The sequence below is a fragment of the Danio rerio genome, chromosome 16 (assembly GCF_052040795.2).
Source record: "Danio rerio strain M-AB ecotype USA chromosome 16, GRCz13ab, whole genome shotgun sequence".
Classification (NCBI taxonomy): Eukaryota; Metazoa; Chordata; class Actinopteri; order Cypriniformes; family Danionidae; genus Danio; species Danio rerio.
In genome coordinates this window covers 57235001-57254878 of record NC_141036.1, presented here as the reverse complement: position 1 = coordinate 57254878, position 19878 = coordinate 57235001, and the positions used below count along the sequence as shown (strand labels likewise).

The window sequence follows — 19878 nt, the reverse complement described above, 5'->3', positions numbered from 1 at the left end:
TTTAAAAAATTAAATAATAATGAATAATTAAGAAAGATTGCATCACATTTTAACTGAGTTTGCAAATAAATGCTTTAGATATTAATACACAGTGACATTTTTTTAATTATAGTTTTTAAAGTGTGTTGTATCGTTTCTACTGTAGCACGCTGGTTGCTAGGGTGTTGGAATGCTATTCTGTCTGGTTGCTAGGGTGTTGCAATGCTATTCCGTCTAGTTGCTAGGTTACTCTAGCTGGTTCCTAGACAGCATAACCTTCATTGTTTAGAACCAGTTTCACTAGATGTCATTATTTTATATAACATTCTCTTTAATGTGCATCAAGTTTTTTAGCTGTAAACAATTTTCATTTATGTTTTTCAAATATGAATCCATTTTTACATTTTTTTAAACGGAAGCATATATTAAGAACATAGAAATGCACAAATTTGAATTATTCAATAATTTATCATTACAAATGGTTGCTAGGTTGTTCAGGCTGGTCACTAAGGTGATTCTAGATAGAATTATTACGCTTAACCTTCCTGATTTTACAATATGCTTAAGATAATAATGCTTAATTCTCATAATTCCCTGATGATCTTTTTTTAAATTATTTTTTTTTATTTTTGGTAAGTAAAGTGTATCATTTCTGCTTTGCAAAAGGCCCGACTCCAGCTTTGGAATTAAATTAAATTATATTTTTAAAATCTATATATAAATAAAATTAAACAAATCAATAAAAATCTAAATGTAAATAAAATAAATTAAATTAATCAAAATCAAAATGTTAATTAAATAAAATTTATAAAAATCAAAATGTAAATTAAATTAAATAAATAAAAATCTAAATGTAAGTAAAATTATATTAAATGAATAAAAATCAAAATGTAAATTAAATAAAATTAAATAAAAATAATAAAAATGTAAATGTAAATTAAATTAAATTAATAAAAATATAAATGTAAATAAAATAAAATTAATAATAATCAACATGTAAATAAAATTAAATTAAATTAATAAAAATCAAAATGTAAATAAAATAAAATTATTAATAATCAACATGTAAATAAAATTAAATTAATAAAAATCCAAATGTAAATAAAATAAAATTAATAATAATCAACATGTAAATAAAATATAATTAAATTAATAAAAATCCAAATGTAAATAAAATTAAATTAAATTATTAAAAATCAAAATGTAAATTAAATAATAATAAATTAAATTAAATGATTAAATAAATAAAAATCTAAATTTAAATTAAACTATAAAATTAAAATAAATGAATAGAAATAAAAATGTAAATAAAATTAAATTAAATGAATAAAAATCAAAATATAAATAAAATTAAATAAAAAAATATAAATGTAAATAAAATTAAATTAAATTAATAAAAATCTAAATGTAAATAAAATTAAATTAAATGATTAAAAATCAAAATGTAAATAAAATAAAATGAATAAAAGTCAAAATGTAAATTAAATAATATTAAATAAAATTAAATAAATAAAAAATCATTAAATTAAATTAAAGTAAATTAAATACAATTTTAAAATTAAATGAACAAAAATCTAAATGTAAATTAAATCAAAATAATAAATTAAATAAAATAGTAATAATAAATCAATGGTTTAGAGATGCTTTTTTGAGTGATTTTGGTATTGCACACAGAAATCAACCCACTGTGGCAAATTAAGCTTTTTTACCCAATACTGCTTAAATGGTTTACAATTGCTTTAGTGACTTTAAAATGACTTTAAAGCATGCTGATATTTCAGTTACAAATCATATCACAAAAAAAATGTTGTTCTCATCTGGAGCCAGACCTTTGCAAACCGAAATCATTTCATCCTTAAAAATTACACACTTCACCTTTAACAAGCACACTCTTGTATGGGTTTCCAATAACCAGTAGTTCCCACAGCAGTCCAGGCCAAGAGAGGCCACAGTGTCATGCCGGTCACTGCTTTTCGACACGCTGCTGAAATGTGATCGCTGCACATCAGTGTGATAAAGCTGATATGAAGCACTGTGGCCGCTGTGGTCTGAACTGTGAAACCCTTCTCTAGTTCTCCTCCACTGTTGGCTAGTTGCTCTTGGCCATGCTTCTGGTCTTCAGCTCGGCCAGTTTGCTGGTGACAAAGTTCCACTTGAAGGTGGAAGTTTCTTCGCTTTCTTCCCCCAGTGTGGCGTATTTGGGGAAGCTGTTTCCCGCGCCGGTGTCTCCGGCTTCTCCCTCCTGATTCTCTTCAGCTCTGGATCCGCTCTGGATCTCCTCCTCCTGGGCGTCTCCTCCAGACTCCGCTGCCTCCGCTTGCTTCATCGCTGCCGCCTGCTGCCATTTAGTGGCAAAGTTGTCCCAGAATCCAGTGTTGCGCTTGTTGGGCCGCGGAGGCTCCTCCGGCTTCACTGCCAGTGGACTGCAATTACATTCACAGTCAGTGTTGAATATACTGCAATCTTAAGCCTCTTGTAATCTTGCAGATTTTTAAAGAAATGTGATAATTTTGTAATGCCATCACCGGAAGCGCTGAGGCTGGCTGGCTGAAAATTAAAAAAAGTCCCTATGCATATTGCCCATTGTAAGTTGATTTGGAGAAAAGCATCTGCTAAATGACTGAATGTAAATGTAACAGCATTATATATCACTCACTGATCTGCCACCGGCTGATTGTCGGCCTCCAGAAGCTGATGTTCGTCCTCTTTGGTGAAAAGAGACGAAACACTTTTCCAGCCCTTCGCTCCGGCTCCCTGCATCTGAAGAGGAGCAAACACAATCCCACACTCATTCGCTGATCGATAAATGTATTCATTTGACTCATTACAGAACTGCAGATACATTTCAAACCTTTTCCATTAGACAAAAGTATAATTTACAGGCAACTACATTCATTATTCCACTACATGAATCCTTTATTAACGTAAAATAGTGCAAGTCAGTTAAATGTGAGTACATTTGATTCTGATTGTTGACAGTGACAGAGCTGACATTTACTGCCATTTTAGTAGTGATGGGTCGTTCATAAACAATTGGTTCATTTTGAACGAATCTTCAATATGACTCGGGAACTACGAGTCCTCTCAGGGAGTGATTCGTTCATCCGCGCGTGCGCACATTTGTGCAGGTGGTATCGTTCATTTCAACTCTTTTGCGCGGAAAGGCAGAAGCCCATCATACGCGTTTAGAGCCGGAAAAGAATTGATCCGTTCATCTCTCGAGTCCTCTATCGGGTCTGAGTTATTCGTTCCTCACGGTCCAATCATACACGTTAGGAGCTGGAAAAAGAATTGAAATGTTCATCTCTCGAGTCCTCTATCAGGTCTGAGTCATTCGTTCCTCACGGGCCAATCATATGCGTTTAGAGCCGGACAAAGAATTGATCCGTTCATCTCTCTAGTCCTCTATCGGGTCTGAGTCATTCGTTCATCACAGGCCAATCATATGCGTTTAGAGCCGGACAAAGAATTGAACCGTTCATCTCTCGAGTCCTCTATCGGGTCTGAGTTATTCGTTCATCACGGGCCAATCATATGCGTTTAGAGCCGGACAAAGAATTGAACCGTTCATCTCTCGAGTCCTCTATCGGGTCTGAGTCAGCCGTTCATCACGGGCCAATCATACGCGTTTAGAGCCGGACAAAGAATTGATCCGTTCATCTCTCGAGTCCTCTATCGGGTCTGAGTCAGCCGTTCATCACGAGCCAATCATACGCGTTTAGAGCCGGACAAAGAATTGATCCGTTCATCTCTCGAGTCCTCTATCAGGTCTGAGTTATTCGTTCATCACGGGCCAATCATATGTGTTTAGAGCCGGACAAAGAATTGATCCGTTCATCTCTCGAGTCCTCTATCAGGTCTGAGTTATTCGTTCATCACGGGCCAATCATACGCGTTTAGAGCCGGACAAAGAATTGAACCATTCGTCTCTCGAGTCCTCTATCAGGTCTGAGTTATTCGTTCATCACGAGCCAATCATACGTGTTTAGAGCCGGACAAAGAATTGATCCGTTCGTCTCTCGAGTCCTCTATCGAGTCTGAGTCATTCGTTTATCACGGGCCAATCATACGCGTTTAGAGCCGGACAAAGAATTGAACCGCTCATCTCTCGAGTCCTCTATCGAATCTGAGTCATTCTGTCACGTGATGAACGAACGACTCAAGAATTAGAAGACTTGAAAGGTGAACTAATTATCGTATCGACTCAGACTGTGCATTGGTTAAGATTACACGTGACTGTCAGTGTAATGTGAACGAACCACTGACATTTGAAGACATGAAGAAGACAAAAGAGACAACAATACCTTCATAGACAAAAGAGCAGGTAAACATTACCTCCTTCTTATAATATTCTATAGCTGCGTCCCAAATCGCATACTTATGCACTATTCTATGCCATTTTGTAGTATAAATAGTGTAAGTAGTGTGTTCACACTGAAAACTCCCAAAATAATAAGTGCACTTTAATTACCCGGATGATGCACTCATTCGGCCGCTAAAATGAAGTGTGTAATGTTGGACACTTCACGCACTCAACGACCGCAGGTTTGCTTACGTAGCGGAAGGGGCGGAGCTATCGGGCGCACATGTTGGATAACTTTATTTATTTTGGATGGTGAAAGCAAAATTCTGCTACCAGAGTGATTATAGCGCCTCCCGATGGTGAATGCGGCAATACTCACGGCAGGTAATGTTTGATAATTCGGTCGTTTATTTCACTTATTTGGCAACCATCAAACGTCATCAGGGAAACGGTTTAAATTTCCGCTTAGTAAAAAAACATTAGTGTGCCATTTGGGACGACACTACATACATATACTATTCTGTTGAGTGTGTAAGTGCATAAGTGCATAGTGCATGAGTGAATAGTGTATAGTGTGCCATTTGGGACGCAGCTTATGTATGACTTATCTGTCGTGTGATCCACCTTTTGGGCTAGCTGTAGATGTGTTTGGAAGCAATTCGTAACGTTTTAATAATATTTTGGCAAATTGAACCAAATGAACGAAATGACTCTGAATCAAATGATCTCGATGAGCGAGACTCAAAGATCAGAGTCAGTAAAATGATCAGAACTTCCCATCACTACATTTTAGGCTTTAGCTTAAGATGCTAACTTCAAACTGGAGACCCCATGGCATGCCTAACACACAATTTAATGTGTTTTCATCATATTGAATTCACTGAAATATCACAGTAACAGAGTTGACATGATTAATCTACTATTGGTGTATCCTAACGAATGAGAGAAAAATAATGACACTTTAGCTGCGTCCCAAATGGCACACTACACTATTCACTCATGCACTATGCACTTATGCACTTACACACTCAACAGGATAGTACATGTATGAAGTGGCGTCCCAAATGGCACACTAATGTTTTTTTGCTAAGCGGAAATTCAAACCGTTTCCCTGATGACGTTTGACGGTTGCCAAATCAGTGAAATAAACTACCGAACTATCAAGTAATACCTGCCATGAGTATTGCCGCTTTCACCATCGGGAGGCGCTATAATCACTCTCATGGAAGAATTTTGCTTTCACCATCCAAAATAAATAAAGTTATCCAACATGTGCGCCCGATAGCTCCGCCCCTTCTGCTACGTAAGCAAACCTGCGGTCGTTGAGTGCGTGAAGTGTCCATCATTAATAATAATAATAATAATAATAACTTTATTTGTATAGCACTTTTCCAACATACATGCAACTCAAAGTGCCTCACAAACAACAACAAAAGCATTAAAATAGACCACAAAAACTTATCACATATACTGAAATAAAAACATTCATGTACACAAAATGTAAGTATATATCCACATGATCACACACACAATAGTCTTTACATATGCAGGCACACACCATACATTACATACATAAACCTACAACAAAATAGATAAAATGCGTACACCTAACAAACTTGTTTAATCATACGCAATTTTAAAAAGATGTGTCTTAACACGCTTTTTAAAAACATGAATACTTGGTGATTCTTTCACTTCAAGGGGGAGACAGTTCCAAATTTTTGGAGCATAATGGCTAAAAGAAGTGCCGCCAGATCGCATCAGGTTTACAGGATAAAATTCTAAAAGTCCAGCACTAGAAGAGCGTAGCAAACGGTTTGGATTATATTTTGTTAAACTGTCGGAAATGTAGGAAGGTGTCATATTGTGTAGTGCTTTAAAAACTAATAAAAGAATCTTAAAATCTATCCTTTGGTGCACAGGCAACCAGTGTAATTCTATTAATACTGGTGAAATGTGTTCTCGTTTCTTCAATTTCATTAAAACTCTGGCTGCTGCATTTTGTATCAATTGCAACTTCATTGTAGAACCCTTAGGTAGTCCAGTATAGATAGCATTGCAATAATCAAGCCGAGAGAAAATAAAAGCATGAATTAATTTCTTGGCATCATCAAAAGATAGGAAAGAACGAATTTACACACTTTATTTTCGCAGCTGAATGAGTGCATCATCCGGGTAATTAAAGTGCACTTATTATTTCAAGAGTTTTCAGTGTGAACACACTACTTACACTATTTATACTACAAAATGGTGTAGAATAGTGCATAAGTATGCGATTTGCGGCGCAGCTTAAGATGCCTTCCAGAGTTTCCCACCAGAGGAAGTCACAGGTTGACCCTCCTGGCCTCACTAACACCACTTCAACAGCAACCTAGCTTTCCCATGTGGTCTCCCATCCAGATACTGACCGGGCTCAGCCCTGCTTAGTTTTAGTGGGCGACCGTGTACAGTAAGAGTTGCAGAGAGCGAACTGCCAGCTATTCAAAATACTTGGCCTTACAATATTAAGTTGGGTCAACATTTTTTACAGTGTACAAACAATCTTTTTAGAGATAACTTGATCTGAAAAAGGTACATACTTTCTTGGCCAGCTGTGTGACAGCATTGGGTCCTTCATCAGGCTGGATCTCTGTCATATCTTCAGCCACGTCACTGACCTTCACAGATAAACATTCATAAAACAGAAAACATAGTGTTGAGAAAGAGACAGAAACTGTAAAGTACGTTTCAGAGAGAAGAAATTGAATCATTTGCTTTTATTAAAGTCAAAAAATGTCAACAAGACTGTTAAATAAAGGCTTTAAAAATGCTAAATCATTAAAAATTTAGTCCAAGATATCACTTCATTCATTTATATACATTGATGCATAACAACAAAACCCATTTTAAGAATTAAATGAAGTAGAAAATAAATAAATAAATAAATAAATAAATAAATAAATAAATAAATAAATTAATTAATTAATTAATTAATTAATTAATAAATGCATACATGCATACATACATTTCCTCCACAATCCAAATACATGCGCTATAGTTGAATTGGGCAAGCTAAACTGGCTGTAGTGTAAATGTGTATGAATGAGTGTGTATGGGTGTTTCCCAGCAATGGGTAGCAGCAGGAAGGGCATCCACTGTCTAAATCATATGCTGGATAAGTTGCTGGTTCACTCCACTGTGGCAACCCCTAATAAATAAATGGACAAAGCCGAAGGAAAATGAAATAATTTTGAATGAATTGCGAGCTCATATCACTAAATCCTACAAATAAAGTGCATCGATTTCCCAGCTTATGCTTTAAATGAGCTAGAAATATTAATAAAAAGTATTAAATCACTTTAATACATTGATTTACACCAACAGAAATGTTTTTCTGCTTTAAAAAGGTACAATAAATTTCTTTAAGGTCGTTCACAGACCGGTTTGTTAAAAAAATATTATTTTGTCTCCCTCTTGTGGGTGTTAGAGAAATTACACATTTATAGTAAATCCTATGGTGTGTTTTGAACAATACTTATAGTACACTGTAAAAAAATGGCCGTGATTTCAATGGTTAAAAACTGTAAAAATGCTACAGTAAAAACCCATAACCTGGTTGATAGTATGTTTCCTTAATATATAAAGCGAATAGCCGTAAATTGACTTTTCCATAATTCCCCGCATGGCACGACACTTTTTGTGCTCTTTATTGACATTAATATGGATCTTTTTAGTTGTTTCTCCATCAGTTAAGTATACTTTAGAGATCGATGTTACATAATGTTGATAAATAATAATTATTTAATGACTTTAATTTTATGCATCTTACAAAACTGGTGTTTAGCTTTGTGAATGAGTCCCTTCTATAGACGATGAGCATAGGTTCATCTTTCTCATCACCACCTGCATGGCTGTGTAAACAAAAGATGTGTAGATGTTGGTAATTCAAAATACAGTCATATTACCTCGATAAATTACATAAATTAATGAAATTTACTGGATAAATGTGAAATTACTTTTTCGTTTTTTATTATTGTATTTTTAACGGTGAAATACTGCAAACCACAGCTGCCAGTTTTTTACTGTAAATTTTACAGATTTATTTTTACAGTGTACTTGAATTAATCTTTGCAAAATATTGCAAAAAAAATGGCAAAATATTGCAGGTTTCTTTAACTTTAGGATATATTGTAAGAAAATACACTATATTATACTGTAGTAAAATAATAAAGTTTAGAGCAATATTCCAGTTTTGAAGTAAAAATAGTTTTAAAGTAAAATTTACACTTTTTTTTAGCAAAACTACTTAACAGTTATAGTATACAGTATTTACAGTTGAAGTCCCCCTCTGAATAATTTTTTCTTTTCTAAATATTTCCCAAATGATGTTTAACAGAGCAAGGAAATCTTCACAGTATGTCTGATAATATTTTTTCTTCTGGAGAAAGCTTTATTTGTTTTATTTCGGCTAGAATAAAAGCTGTTTTTAATTTTTAAAAATCACTTTAAGGTCAAAATTATTAGCCACTTAAAACTAATTTTTTTTCCATTGTCTACAGCAGTGATTCTCAAACTGTGGTACATGTACCACTAGTGGTACACAGGTTTCCTTACGTGGAGGAATTGCTGAATAATTAAAAGTAAAAAACACACTTTTAAACCTTTGATGCGTATGATCACACCTATGTGATCAGTAAATTGATTTTAATAAGCTAAACCTTTTATTTTATTTTAAATTTTCTAATGTTTGTTAAGTATTCCATTATTTGGAGCTAATTTCCTCCCCATATTTCTAACGATTGTAGGGGGCGTATCCCATATTTTTATTTCCCAGTGTTGACAGGTATAGTTTAATCACTTGCTTTTCTGACACATATAACCTAGTCAAATGTGCTGTAAGCAGATCTAACTACTAATTTAAATACGTAAATCCAATTCATATATTTAAAATACAAGTAATGTTTAGATGTCAAAGATATACAAATAGGGCAAAGCAGTGGCGCATGTCGCCTCACAGCAAGAAGGTTGCTGGTTCGAACCTCAACTCATTTGGCGTTTCTGTGTGGAGTTTGCATGTTCTCCCTGCCTTCGCGCGGGTTTCCTCCGGGTGCTCCGGTTTCCCCCACAGTCCAAAGACATGCGGTACAGGTGAACTGGGTAGGCTAAATTGTCCGTAGTTTATGAGTGAGTGTGTGGATGTTTCCCAAAGATGGGTTGCGGCTTGAAGGGTATCCGCTGCGTAAAAACTTGCTGGATAAGTTGGTGGTTCATTCCGGTGGTGATCCCAGATTAATAAAGGGACTAAGCCAACAAGAAAATGAATGCCAACTGAGCCGAGGTTCGAACCAGTGACCTAGCGACCTAATTGCTGTGAGGCGACAGCACTACCTTCTGTGCCACTGCCTTGCCTGCTTGGTTTTAACCTAACTTTATTCTTTCATGAACGAATCACTTGCTGAACGAATCACTGACACTACCCTTTCTACACTTTAAGGACTGTACTCTTCCAGAGTGAGTAAAAGGTCTCGCAAAATCACTCTGGATGCCTCGCACCCAGCACACTTACTGTTCGAACTGTTACCATCTGGTCGGAGCTTCAAAGCACCAAGCACAAAAACAGCCAGACACAGGAAAAGTTTCTTTCCTCAGGCTATCTACCTCATGCAGTCAAATATTCCCCTACTGTGCAATAAATATGTGCAATACTCATATACAGTATAACAATATACAATGCAATACTTTCTCCATTCGCATTTGTACACATCACCTTATAACCTGTATATTTTGTAACATTCAGATCTTTTTAATAACTGCATCTCTGTTTAATGTTTATCCTCTTTTTCTCATATTTATTTTGTGTTGTCACTTGTCACTTTATGTACACTGGAAGCTTCTGTAGCCAAAACAAATTCCTGTGTGTGTAAAGCACACACTGTGTGTGTAAAGCAATATATCTGATTCTGATTAGTTATTTACAAGCCCCCTCACATTTACTAATGTGCCACGAACAGGACATTAATATCGCCAACCATTCCCATTCTATTAAGGTGTATCCATTTAAATAGCCCACCATATACAATAACTTGCCTAATTACCCTAACCTGCCTAGTTAACCTAATTAACCTAGTTAAGCCTTTAAATGTCACTTTAAGCTGTATAGAAGTGTCTTGAAAAAATAACTAGTCAAATATTATTTACTGTCATCATTGCAAAGATAAAATAAATCATTCATTAGAGATGAGTTATTAAAACTATTATGTTTAGAAATGTGCTGAAAAAACAGAAATTAAACAGAAATTGGCGAAAAAAATAAACAGGGGGGCGAATAATTCAGGGGTCTAATAGGTCTGACTTAAACTGAATACACACACACACACACACATACACACACACAAGCACACAAACACACATGCACAGTATAACACAATTAACTTAAAGTAAATAAACATTGTTTAATACAGTCTTTTTCAACTTATGTCTTGGGTTTTTTTGTTTTTCTGTTAGTAAAGCTACAGTTTTTATAAATATATATTTAATATTTTTATAGTTTTATTTTCTATAGCTATATTCTTCATTTCTTAAGTCTTAAACATTTTATATTTGGTGCTATTTTCTATAGCTATAACTACTATTTCTATATTTAAAATCGTCTGTGTTGTTACTTTATTACTCCATAATTTTCACTGCATTGTACTGTGTATGACTGTAACAAATAAAATTTGAACTATAAATTACCATCAGTGGTGGAAAAATCACTGAAAAAATTTACTATTTCTTGCCCAAAAATGTAGGGCAAGTAGAGTAAAAGTATCTGCTGTAAATATTACTCAAAGTATAAGTAAAACGTAGAGCTTTCAAAAGTACTCAGGATTAGTGAGTAGTGAGTATTACTCTAGGAAAAGTTTGTGAAGGGATGTGTAAACGTAACATTCTGTAGTGCATTTATCTTGCTATATTCGTTCGTTGCTTCCTTTCATTGTTTGTTTGTTCTGTCCTTCCTTCATTCCTCCTTTCATTCGTTCACTCACTCACTCACTCATTCATTCATTCGTTCATTCTTTTGTTCCTTCATTAGTTCGTCCATTCGTTCAATCGTTCGTTCCTCCCTCCCTCCCTCCCTTCCTTTCTTCATTCGATCCTTCCTTCCGTTCCTTGTTTGACTGTTCTTTCCATTCTTTCTTCATTCCATTTAGTGATTGTTTAAGGCTGTTTAGCAAATTCAGTCATCATTCAGTTGACATCCTTTATTTTCTCATCAGTAGCTATGTTTCCATCCACCTATTTTATGTGCAAATGCGCATGAAAAAAACAGTTGATGGAAACGCCATGATGCGCATCAATTTTAAAAATGCGCATAAAAACGTATGCGCCTGACTGGGTAGGATAAACTTTTTATTCGATAAGAAAAGATGCGCATAAACTGCGATGGAAACACTTTTACCGCACAAACTACAACATGCGCATTAAAAAAAGGTCATGTGATTTTGTTGAAAGAGATCATGTGACGCTTAAAACGTGTGTGAATGGATAAAACGTCAGGCTGAGCACATTATAATACATCTGAAATGTTGTTTTGGTCATTATAAAAAATGTCTTACCATTTCAGTATCAATGTTATTATATTATTAATGACCTCCAGAATCAAGAGCGGCTGTGCTCCACGTCTGACACCTTCAAACGCCACTGCGCGCTCACTGCTTGTTAGGATTGTCTTCTGAGGCGCATTCATTTAGAAAAGATTGATGCAGCTTCTCCTACTGCAGCAAATGCAGTTTTTACTGTTGATATTTGGCGCCAGGTAATCAGGAAGTGACGATTTTGTTCGCTTTGACTCGTTAGATGGAAACGATGCTTCATTCGCACAACTTTTATGAATAATCCAGTTTTGCGCATAAAGTTTATTCGCATTTTTGGATGGAAACATTGCATCAGGGCCAAAGTGGGACTCCTTTTCAGCCCTGGAGTTTCAAGCCTTAGACCGGCCCACCTCAGTGCAATATCTGAATACATATTCTGTGCTAAATTCTTTATAGATATCCAGTCCGTTGTAACAGTGGTCACACAAAAAATAAAAATAGAATATGGACTCCTACATAAGTAATCCAAACAGTCTTAACACACAAAAAAAATAAATAAAAATAATGACTCAGATCAGGTTTGAACGTCGGCGGCGTCGTCATGTCAATAAATTGTTATCTGCAAGACTCTTAACCACGGTATTACTTTCTAGTGATAGCTTAATCTTTTTCTCCCCTTTTTAGATTTCTGATCAGGTTATGTCAGATTTATTAATGTAGTGAATCTTCTGATTTTCATTGAGCAGGTGTAATTCATTAATATTATTTATATAAATTCTTATATTCCAACACAATCTCACGGCAATTCGTAACTTTATCATTTAGTGGCTAATTCGTACAAATTCGTACAATCTAATTCGTACATTTTAGTACGATTTGCGTATCCCCCAATGACGGTTGGGTTTAGGGGTGGGGTTAGGTGCCACGCCTCCTTTTTAAAATTGTACATTTTCTTACGACTGAACTCGTACGAATTCGTACGAATTAGCCACTAAATTGCCAAAACGTAAAATACTTACGTTTTCTCGTGAGATCAGGCTGTATATTCACTAAGGTGCCGCTGTTTGGGGTCGAATGATAGTTATGTCCTGCAGGCTGTATTTTGCTCACGAGGCTGCAAGAAAATAAATAAAAAGAGCGGAGCTGCGGCAAAAAATGAATAAAAGGAGTGAGGTTATGGTCAAATAAATAGATAAATGAAAAACAGTGTGACTGCTGAGAGTGCAAGCAGCTAGGGACACCGGCCCTCGCGGCCAAACAACAGACTGGTCCACAGGGAATTCTCCCGGTCCTCCTGATTAGCCAATCTGGGCCTGAGTGACACACAGTCTATAAACAGTCTCTGAGTTGTTTTGTGTAAAGATTTTAGACATTTTAATGCCTCCAAAAGGTTTGCTGCATTTATAAAGCAATGTCTTGAGATTGTTCAGTAGGACAGGATTTACTTTCAATGTGCGATTTGATTGGACAGGAACTGAAGGACTGATTTTTTCTACTTTAGCCAACCCCCATAGACAAGAAGGAAATAAAGTAGTGACTGCAGGTTGAAGGAGAGTAGTGGAGCAAAAGTACCAATACTGCTGTAAAAATCAAGTCAAATCAAGTCAAGTCAAAGTTTATTTATTAGGCGACATAAGTAAAACAAGTGCTTAACAAAGGACTGTACACACATACACACCATCTAAAACAAAGGACAAATACAACAGACACGCGACTCTCATATAGTAGTAAAAGCCAAAGAGTAAAAGTGGGTTTTAAGACTAGATTTGAAAACAGAAAGGGTTGCGGCCTGTCTAACATGGGGTGACAAATTTGGTTGCGGCCTGTCTAACATGGGGTGACAAATTATTTCAAAGTTTGGGGGCCCAAACCAGTCCCCCTTAATTTTTAACCTTGCGCGTGGAACAGCCAAAAGTAGCTGATCAGTACATCTAAGACCCGTTTACACTAATGCGTTTTAGTTTAAAAACGCATAAGTTTTGCTACGGTTACGCCAACCGTCCACACTACGCCGGAGTTCTCGAGCGCTGAAAACGGAGCGTTTCGAAAACGCTGGAGAGGCTGTTTTCATTCTGAAACGCTGCTGCTCCGTCTCAGTGTGGATGATTGAAAACGGAGACATCTGAAAACGGAGGCGGGGCTGCAGACATTCGCCTCTCTGATTGGGGCTTTTCCTTAATATTAGGTAGCCTAACACACACAGTTCAGTCCTGCATCTTCTCCGTGTAAGTTCAGACTTCGCAAGTTTGATCAAGGCTGCATCTCTTCTTCTCAGTTTGATATGGAAAACAGACTATATCGAGGACACGGGTAAATCTTTAAAGGGAACAGTATACTTTATAACTTCATTCACATCACCCTGGCTACGTTGTTTCACTTTCTCAACAATAAAATGTAAACATGATTTAAGGAACTGCCTATTTTCATTTTAATATTAGCAACTTAGACAGCAGACATGTTGAAGCGTCGTGCTGCATGAGCGTCATCTTCACTGTGTGAATATTTATAACAAAACGGAGCCGATAACAACTGCCTGCTTTCAATTTCAGTAAAAAGACGAAACCCTCTCTTTTGCTGAATATCAGTTTTAATAATCGATAATGGCCATTACAAAAGTATAACATACAATAAGTTTATACATTATAGGAAATAAAGGCAAGCGATCAGTCAATATACAGAATAGGCTACGGTTACTCATTAACTTATCTTTGCGCTTAGCCAAAACACGTTACCTGAGAAAAAGTAATAGATTCCAATGACCAAAGTCAGGGAATATGTCGTTAGATACAGACAACAAGATGAATGAAATATCCTGTTTAATAAATATAGTGAGATTAGATCCAGCGGGAGATGCTGGATGAGCAGTCCGACAAGCAGAGCTCTCATCTGGGTAGATGGGCTCCAGCGCTTGCCCGAGAGTGTCTGTGTGGTCACCTGATGTGCGTTTTCAGCGTTTTGGTGTGGACGGAGAGCTGTTCAGAAACGCTGGGTAAAACGCGAGTGTGGACGCGGATCGTTTTCATTCTAAAACGCCGTTTTAAAACTAAAACGCACTAGTGTAAACGGGGCCTCAGTGCCCTTGATGGAGTTGTTGTAAAAAAAAATAAATGAGTGAAAAGAAGAGAAGAACCCAGTCCAGGAGACTCGAAACAAGCAGAATTCCTTTATTAAGACGTGTTGGTTAATCTGCAGTCATACAGTGCTTTAAGATGTCCATGTGTCTGCAAGAGCCTACTAGAGGTCCGCAGTCTGCAAGTTCTTTCACAAGTCTCTCACAAGTCTCACACAAGTCTGAATTAAGACAGAGATTTCATGTCTATATTGTGTTCTTAGGAGGAGGGGAGATGGCTAAACAAAGCATGCAAATTAAGTGTTGGAGTCAGCATGGCATAGGTGTTAAAAAAACGGCCCAGCTACTGACCACACAAGTTAATCAACATAGGGTTTCTGTAGCATAAAAGTAACCCCCGAAGACAAAGACAAGTCGTTTAAAGCATTTGCATCATTGGCTTAGCCTGTAGTCAGAAAGATAAAGGTTAAATGTCCCTCCTAGCTGGGATGTTAATGAAATTATATAATTAAAAACCAAAGAATATAACTTTTCAGTTATACAGATTATTGTTCATTTGGAATTAGATGATAGAAATTTATATTTCCACAGAGCGTACAATTGGATTAATGAGGACAAGTATCTTGGTGCGAGTCCATTTAGGCATTTAAATCCAAAACTAAAATTTTAACATGTATCCTAAACTGTACAGGAAGCCTGCATGGGTGTAATGTGCTCCTGTTTGCGTGTCCCTGCCAGCAATCGAGTTCTGCACCCTCTGCAGACGGGTAATGGAGGTCTGGCTAATACCCACATAGAGGCCATTATAATAATCTAGCCTAGTTGAAATAAAAAAATATGTATAACCCTTTCAAAGTCACTAAAAGACAAAAAAAAAGACTTTAGTTTGGGTAATTGCCTCAACTGGAAAAAAAAACTACTGAATTAATCTGTTTATCAGTTTAAAGTCACTATCCATAGTAACACCCAGGTTTTTTTACATTAGGTTTTACAAAAGGATTCAACACACCAAGATCCAAACAATCCTCAATCAAATCAAATCAGGCCTTTATTTGTCTCGAATAGTGAAATTGAACGCCCCCGACTATACACAAACATCACAATTTTCAGGGGAAGACAGGTCACAGGAGGTAGCATTTAGAAAGAGAAGTAAGATACATCTGGAGAGTTAGGCCATACTCACACTAGGTACAGTTGCCTCGAACCGGGCCAAAGCACGCTTGTCCCCCCTCCCGTCTCCCCCGACGGCCCGTACACACATTACAATCGGGCCTGGGCACGCTTACATCATCGATGCTGCGCTGTTCAGTAAGCGCTCTCGCTCAGCACTGTGGAGATTTCTCTAGTTACATCGTTTCAGTCATTCGATATGCATTGACATGCAGTCAAATATTTCGCCAAACAGTCCTTAGGGATGCAGTGACACGCAGTCAGATATCGCCGAACAAATTCGTCACTTTTGACGCTCATAAACACTCATAAAGCCCTCGAGCTGCAGGAATGAGGAGGTCTGCTGAAGGTGCAGCTGTCATGCAGTGAGGAGTTCTCGTCTTTAATAAACTACGGCAGTTTGCATTCATTGAACAGTAAGAATGATTAATAAATCCATATGAAACAGTCCCTTAAAAGTCACGTCTCGCTTTCAGATTCGGTCTTCACGCGTTTTGCACTCACACACAAGCGTACCGCGCCAAAGCCCAAGTGAGCCCGATTCAGCGCACTCACACTTCTCAAACGATCCAGCCCGGGAAACGGGGCTGGCCATGGTTCGGATAGCATAGTGTGAGTTGGCCCTTAAAAACCCTCTAACCTTGCTCTTGATTAGAGCAAAGTGAGAACAGGGAGAACAAAAACAGCCCACTAGCATAAGCACACCGAGTTCCCCCGGACCCAAATACCACCACTTCTGTCTTTTCTTCAATGCACATTAAAAAATGTAGTGCCAACCAAAAATTGGCAACACATTTATAAAACTACTTAGTAAATTACAATTCCTGAGAAAAACGACTCAATAACAGTCATTTGAGTATTTGTGATTAGTTACTTTACACCACTGATTACTACAAATTGTTTTCATGTGCGATTGCGTGGTGTTTTATCACACTGTTACATGCATTTCTCCTGGATTTCAAATGAGTCATCACAGTCAGCAGTGAAAACCCTGAATGATGACTGTAAGCTGTTTGCATCAGTGTGTATGTATGTGTGTGTGTGTGTGTGTGTGTGTGTGTGTGTGTGTGTGTTGTAACAAGCTGTGGAAACTCTTGAGGTTGAGTGTAAGTGAGAGGTCACACAGACAGGTGAGAACGTTGTAGATTCCGCCAACAAGCCCAACACACACACACACACACACACACACACACACACACACACACACACACACACACACACACACACACACACACACACACAATCTCCTGCATGATCAATCACTGACTGCCATCCTATTTCCTATCACTGACTCCAGATCTGCCTGAAGATCCAGTTACTGGGCCTTCAAAAGTGGGCCACGCGTCCCTTGATCAGATACTTGAAGAGAATAGTTCAGATGCTTTAATGCATCCTGAAACTCAGAGATGCAGCCATTTGTTCTTGAAAAGCACACACTCAAGTGACTCAATATAGTGTATACAGAGCAAATATATGGAGCAAAGCGGACACTCTAAAAAACACAGGGTCAAAAACTACCTAAATTGGGTTGCTTTTAACCCTACTGCTGGCTAAATATGGGACAGAGCACATCAGGTGTTAAATTAACCCAAGTACCCCATAAATGGATTGTTTTTCTACCTAATAATTGGTTATTTTTACTTAAATAATAGATTATTTGATCCAAAGATGACCCAGCAATTGTGTTGTTTTGACTCGGCATAACTGAAGTGCGAAGGGAGATGTGCAGCTTTGATTAAAGGTGTATAAAAGGTGCTATTCATTTTTTTTTTTAATTCAGAAAGGTCTAAGGACTGCTATGAGCATAAATCTCATTTTAATCATCTGAAAACGCAAGAAATCTGCGTTTATGTTACACTATTTTCATGGCATTTAAACAAATTAGTACATAATGTGTGGTATCCCAGTCAGCCCCTGCTGTGAGTTGATTTAACCCAAGAAGCTGGGTTGAAACTACCCAAGACTCTGAAAATAACCCCCAAAAATTACCCAAATGCCTCAACCCAAGATTTGGGTAGAAAAAAACAACCTCATATCTTTTAGAGTGTATATGGACTAATAAACAGTTAAAGTCAAGATTATTCACCAAATCATTTTAGGGTCAATATTGTTAGCCCCCTTAAGCAATACTTGCTTTGGATTTCCTTCAGAACAAACCACTGTTATACCGTGATTTCCCTAATTCCCCTAACTTTACCCTAATTAGTTAAACCTTATTAAATGTCACTTTAAGCTGTGTAGAAGTGTCTTGAAAATATCTAGTCAAATATTTTGTGTTGTAATCATTGCAAAGAGTAATCAGTTATCCGAATTTAGCTATTAAAACAATTAGAAATGTGTGAAAAAATCCACTTTTCGTTAAACAGAAATACAACAGTGCAACGCTGTTCAGGGTTCATTCTTAAATGAGATTTTTGATGTCGTCTGACATGTCTGACATGTTACACAGTTCACTTAAAATGTTTGGTCAATTATTTCTCTTGGTAAATCTAGATTTGCATGGACATTCATGCTATCACAGACCTAATAAAAGCAGTAGACTAGTTATGCATATTAAATATTATTGTCCACTTGATAACTACTGTAGGCCACCATTAAAAATCTTTCTTTCGCATTTGAATTATCAAAATTCTTAATACAAACATAAGTAATATTTCATATAAAGTGTAAAATATAGATTTGAATCCTTTTTTATTTATTTATTTATGTATTTTGAAACACAACTTAACACATCTAAACATAAGGTCTTAATGATTACCATAAGGATTTTTGTAAATTACACAGTATTTAACTGTAACATGAACTGTATTTTACAGTTATGTGGTATGTTACTGCATTTTAAAGGTTGCATTGTGAAAACGACTGTATGTTTTACAGTTAGGGTATGCAGTGCTGCAAATGAATATGCAGCAAGAAAAATGGTGCTGTAGATGTAAATACAGCATTTCTGCTGTAATTTATTTACAGTAAGTTTCTGGGAAAACTGCTGCCAGCAGGTTATTGTAGATCTGCAGGAAATTTTTAACAGTGTATATTATTATTACTATCATTATCTTAAAGATCCATACAGTTAAAGTCATATTTATTAGCCCCCCTTTGAATTTTCATTTCATTTTTAAATATTTCCCAAATTATGTTTAACAGAGCAAGGAAATTTTCACAGTATGTCTGATAATATTTTTTCTTCTGGAGAAAGTTTATTTCGGCTAGATTAAAAGCAGTTGTTAATTTTTTTTAAATCCAATTTAGGGTCAATATTAATAGCCCTTTTAAACTATATATTGTTTTTGATAGTCTACCGAACAAACCACGGTTATACAATAACTAGCCAGATTACCCTAACCTGCGTACTTACCCTAATTACCCTAGTTAAGCCTTTAAATGTCACTTTAAGCTGTATAGGAGTGTCTTGAAGAATATCTAGTCAAATATTATTTACTGTCATCATGGCAAAGAGAAAATAAATCATAAAATTAATAGAGATGAGTTACTAAAACTATTATGTTTAGAAATGTGTTTAAAAAATCTGCTCTCTGTTAAACAGATATTGGGGAAAACATAAACAAGGGGGCTAATAATAATAATAATAATAATAATAATAATAATACTTCAACTGTATATCTTAACCCAAATGTCTGTTACTGTAATGCATAAAAACTAAAAGAACAAAAAAATCTAGTTATACCTATACAGTTTATATATTTTCTGCATTTTATATAATTACTTATGTAGAAAAGACAAAAAAAGTAAATGAAAACACAAACAAACAAAATGTATGAATTAAAAATTATATTAAAAAG

General features: G+C 36.2%; 1 protein-coding gene across 1 annotated transcript in view; it reads right to left on the bottom strand.

The window, feature by feature from the left end:
• Positions 1–610: 610 nt before the first annotated feature.
• LOC101883133 (uncharacterized protein C1orf232) overlaps positions 611–19878 on the bottom strand; it is a 20230-nt gene continuing 962 nt past the window's right edge. The window contains exons 2-4 of the mRNA XM_087288262.1: positions 6862–6939; positions 2636–2739; positions 611–2402 (exon numbers count right to left, since the gene is read on the bottom strand). Coding sequence (XP_087144388.1) covers positions 2069–2402; positions 2636–2739; positions 6862–6939 — 516 coding nt within the window. The 3' untranslated portion in view covers positions 611–2068. The remainder of the gene's footprint in view (positions 2403–2635; positions 2740–6861; positions 6940–19878) is intronic.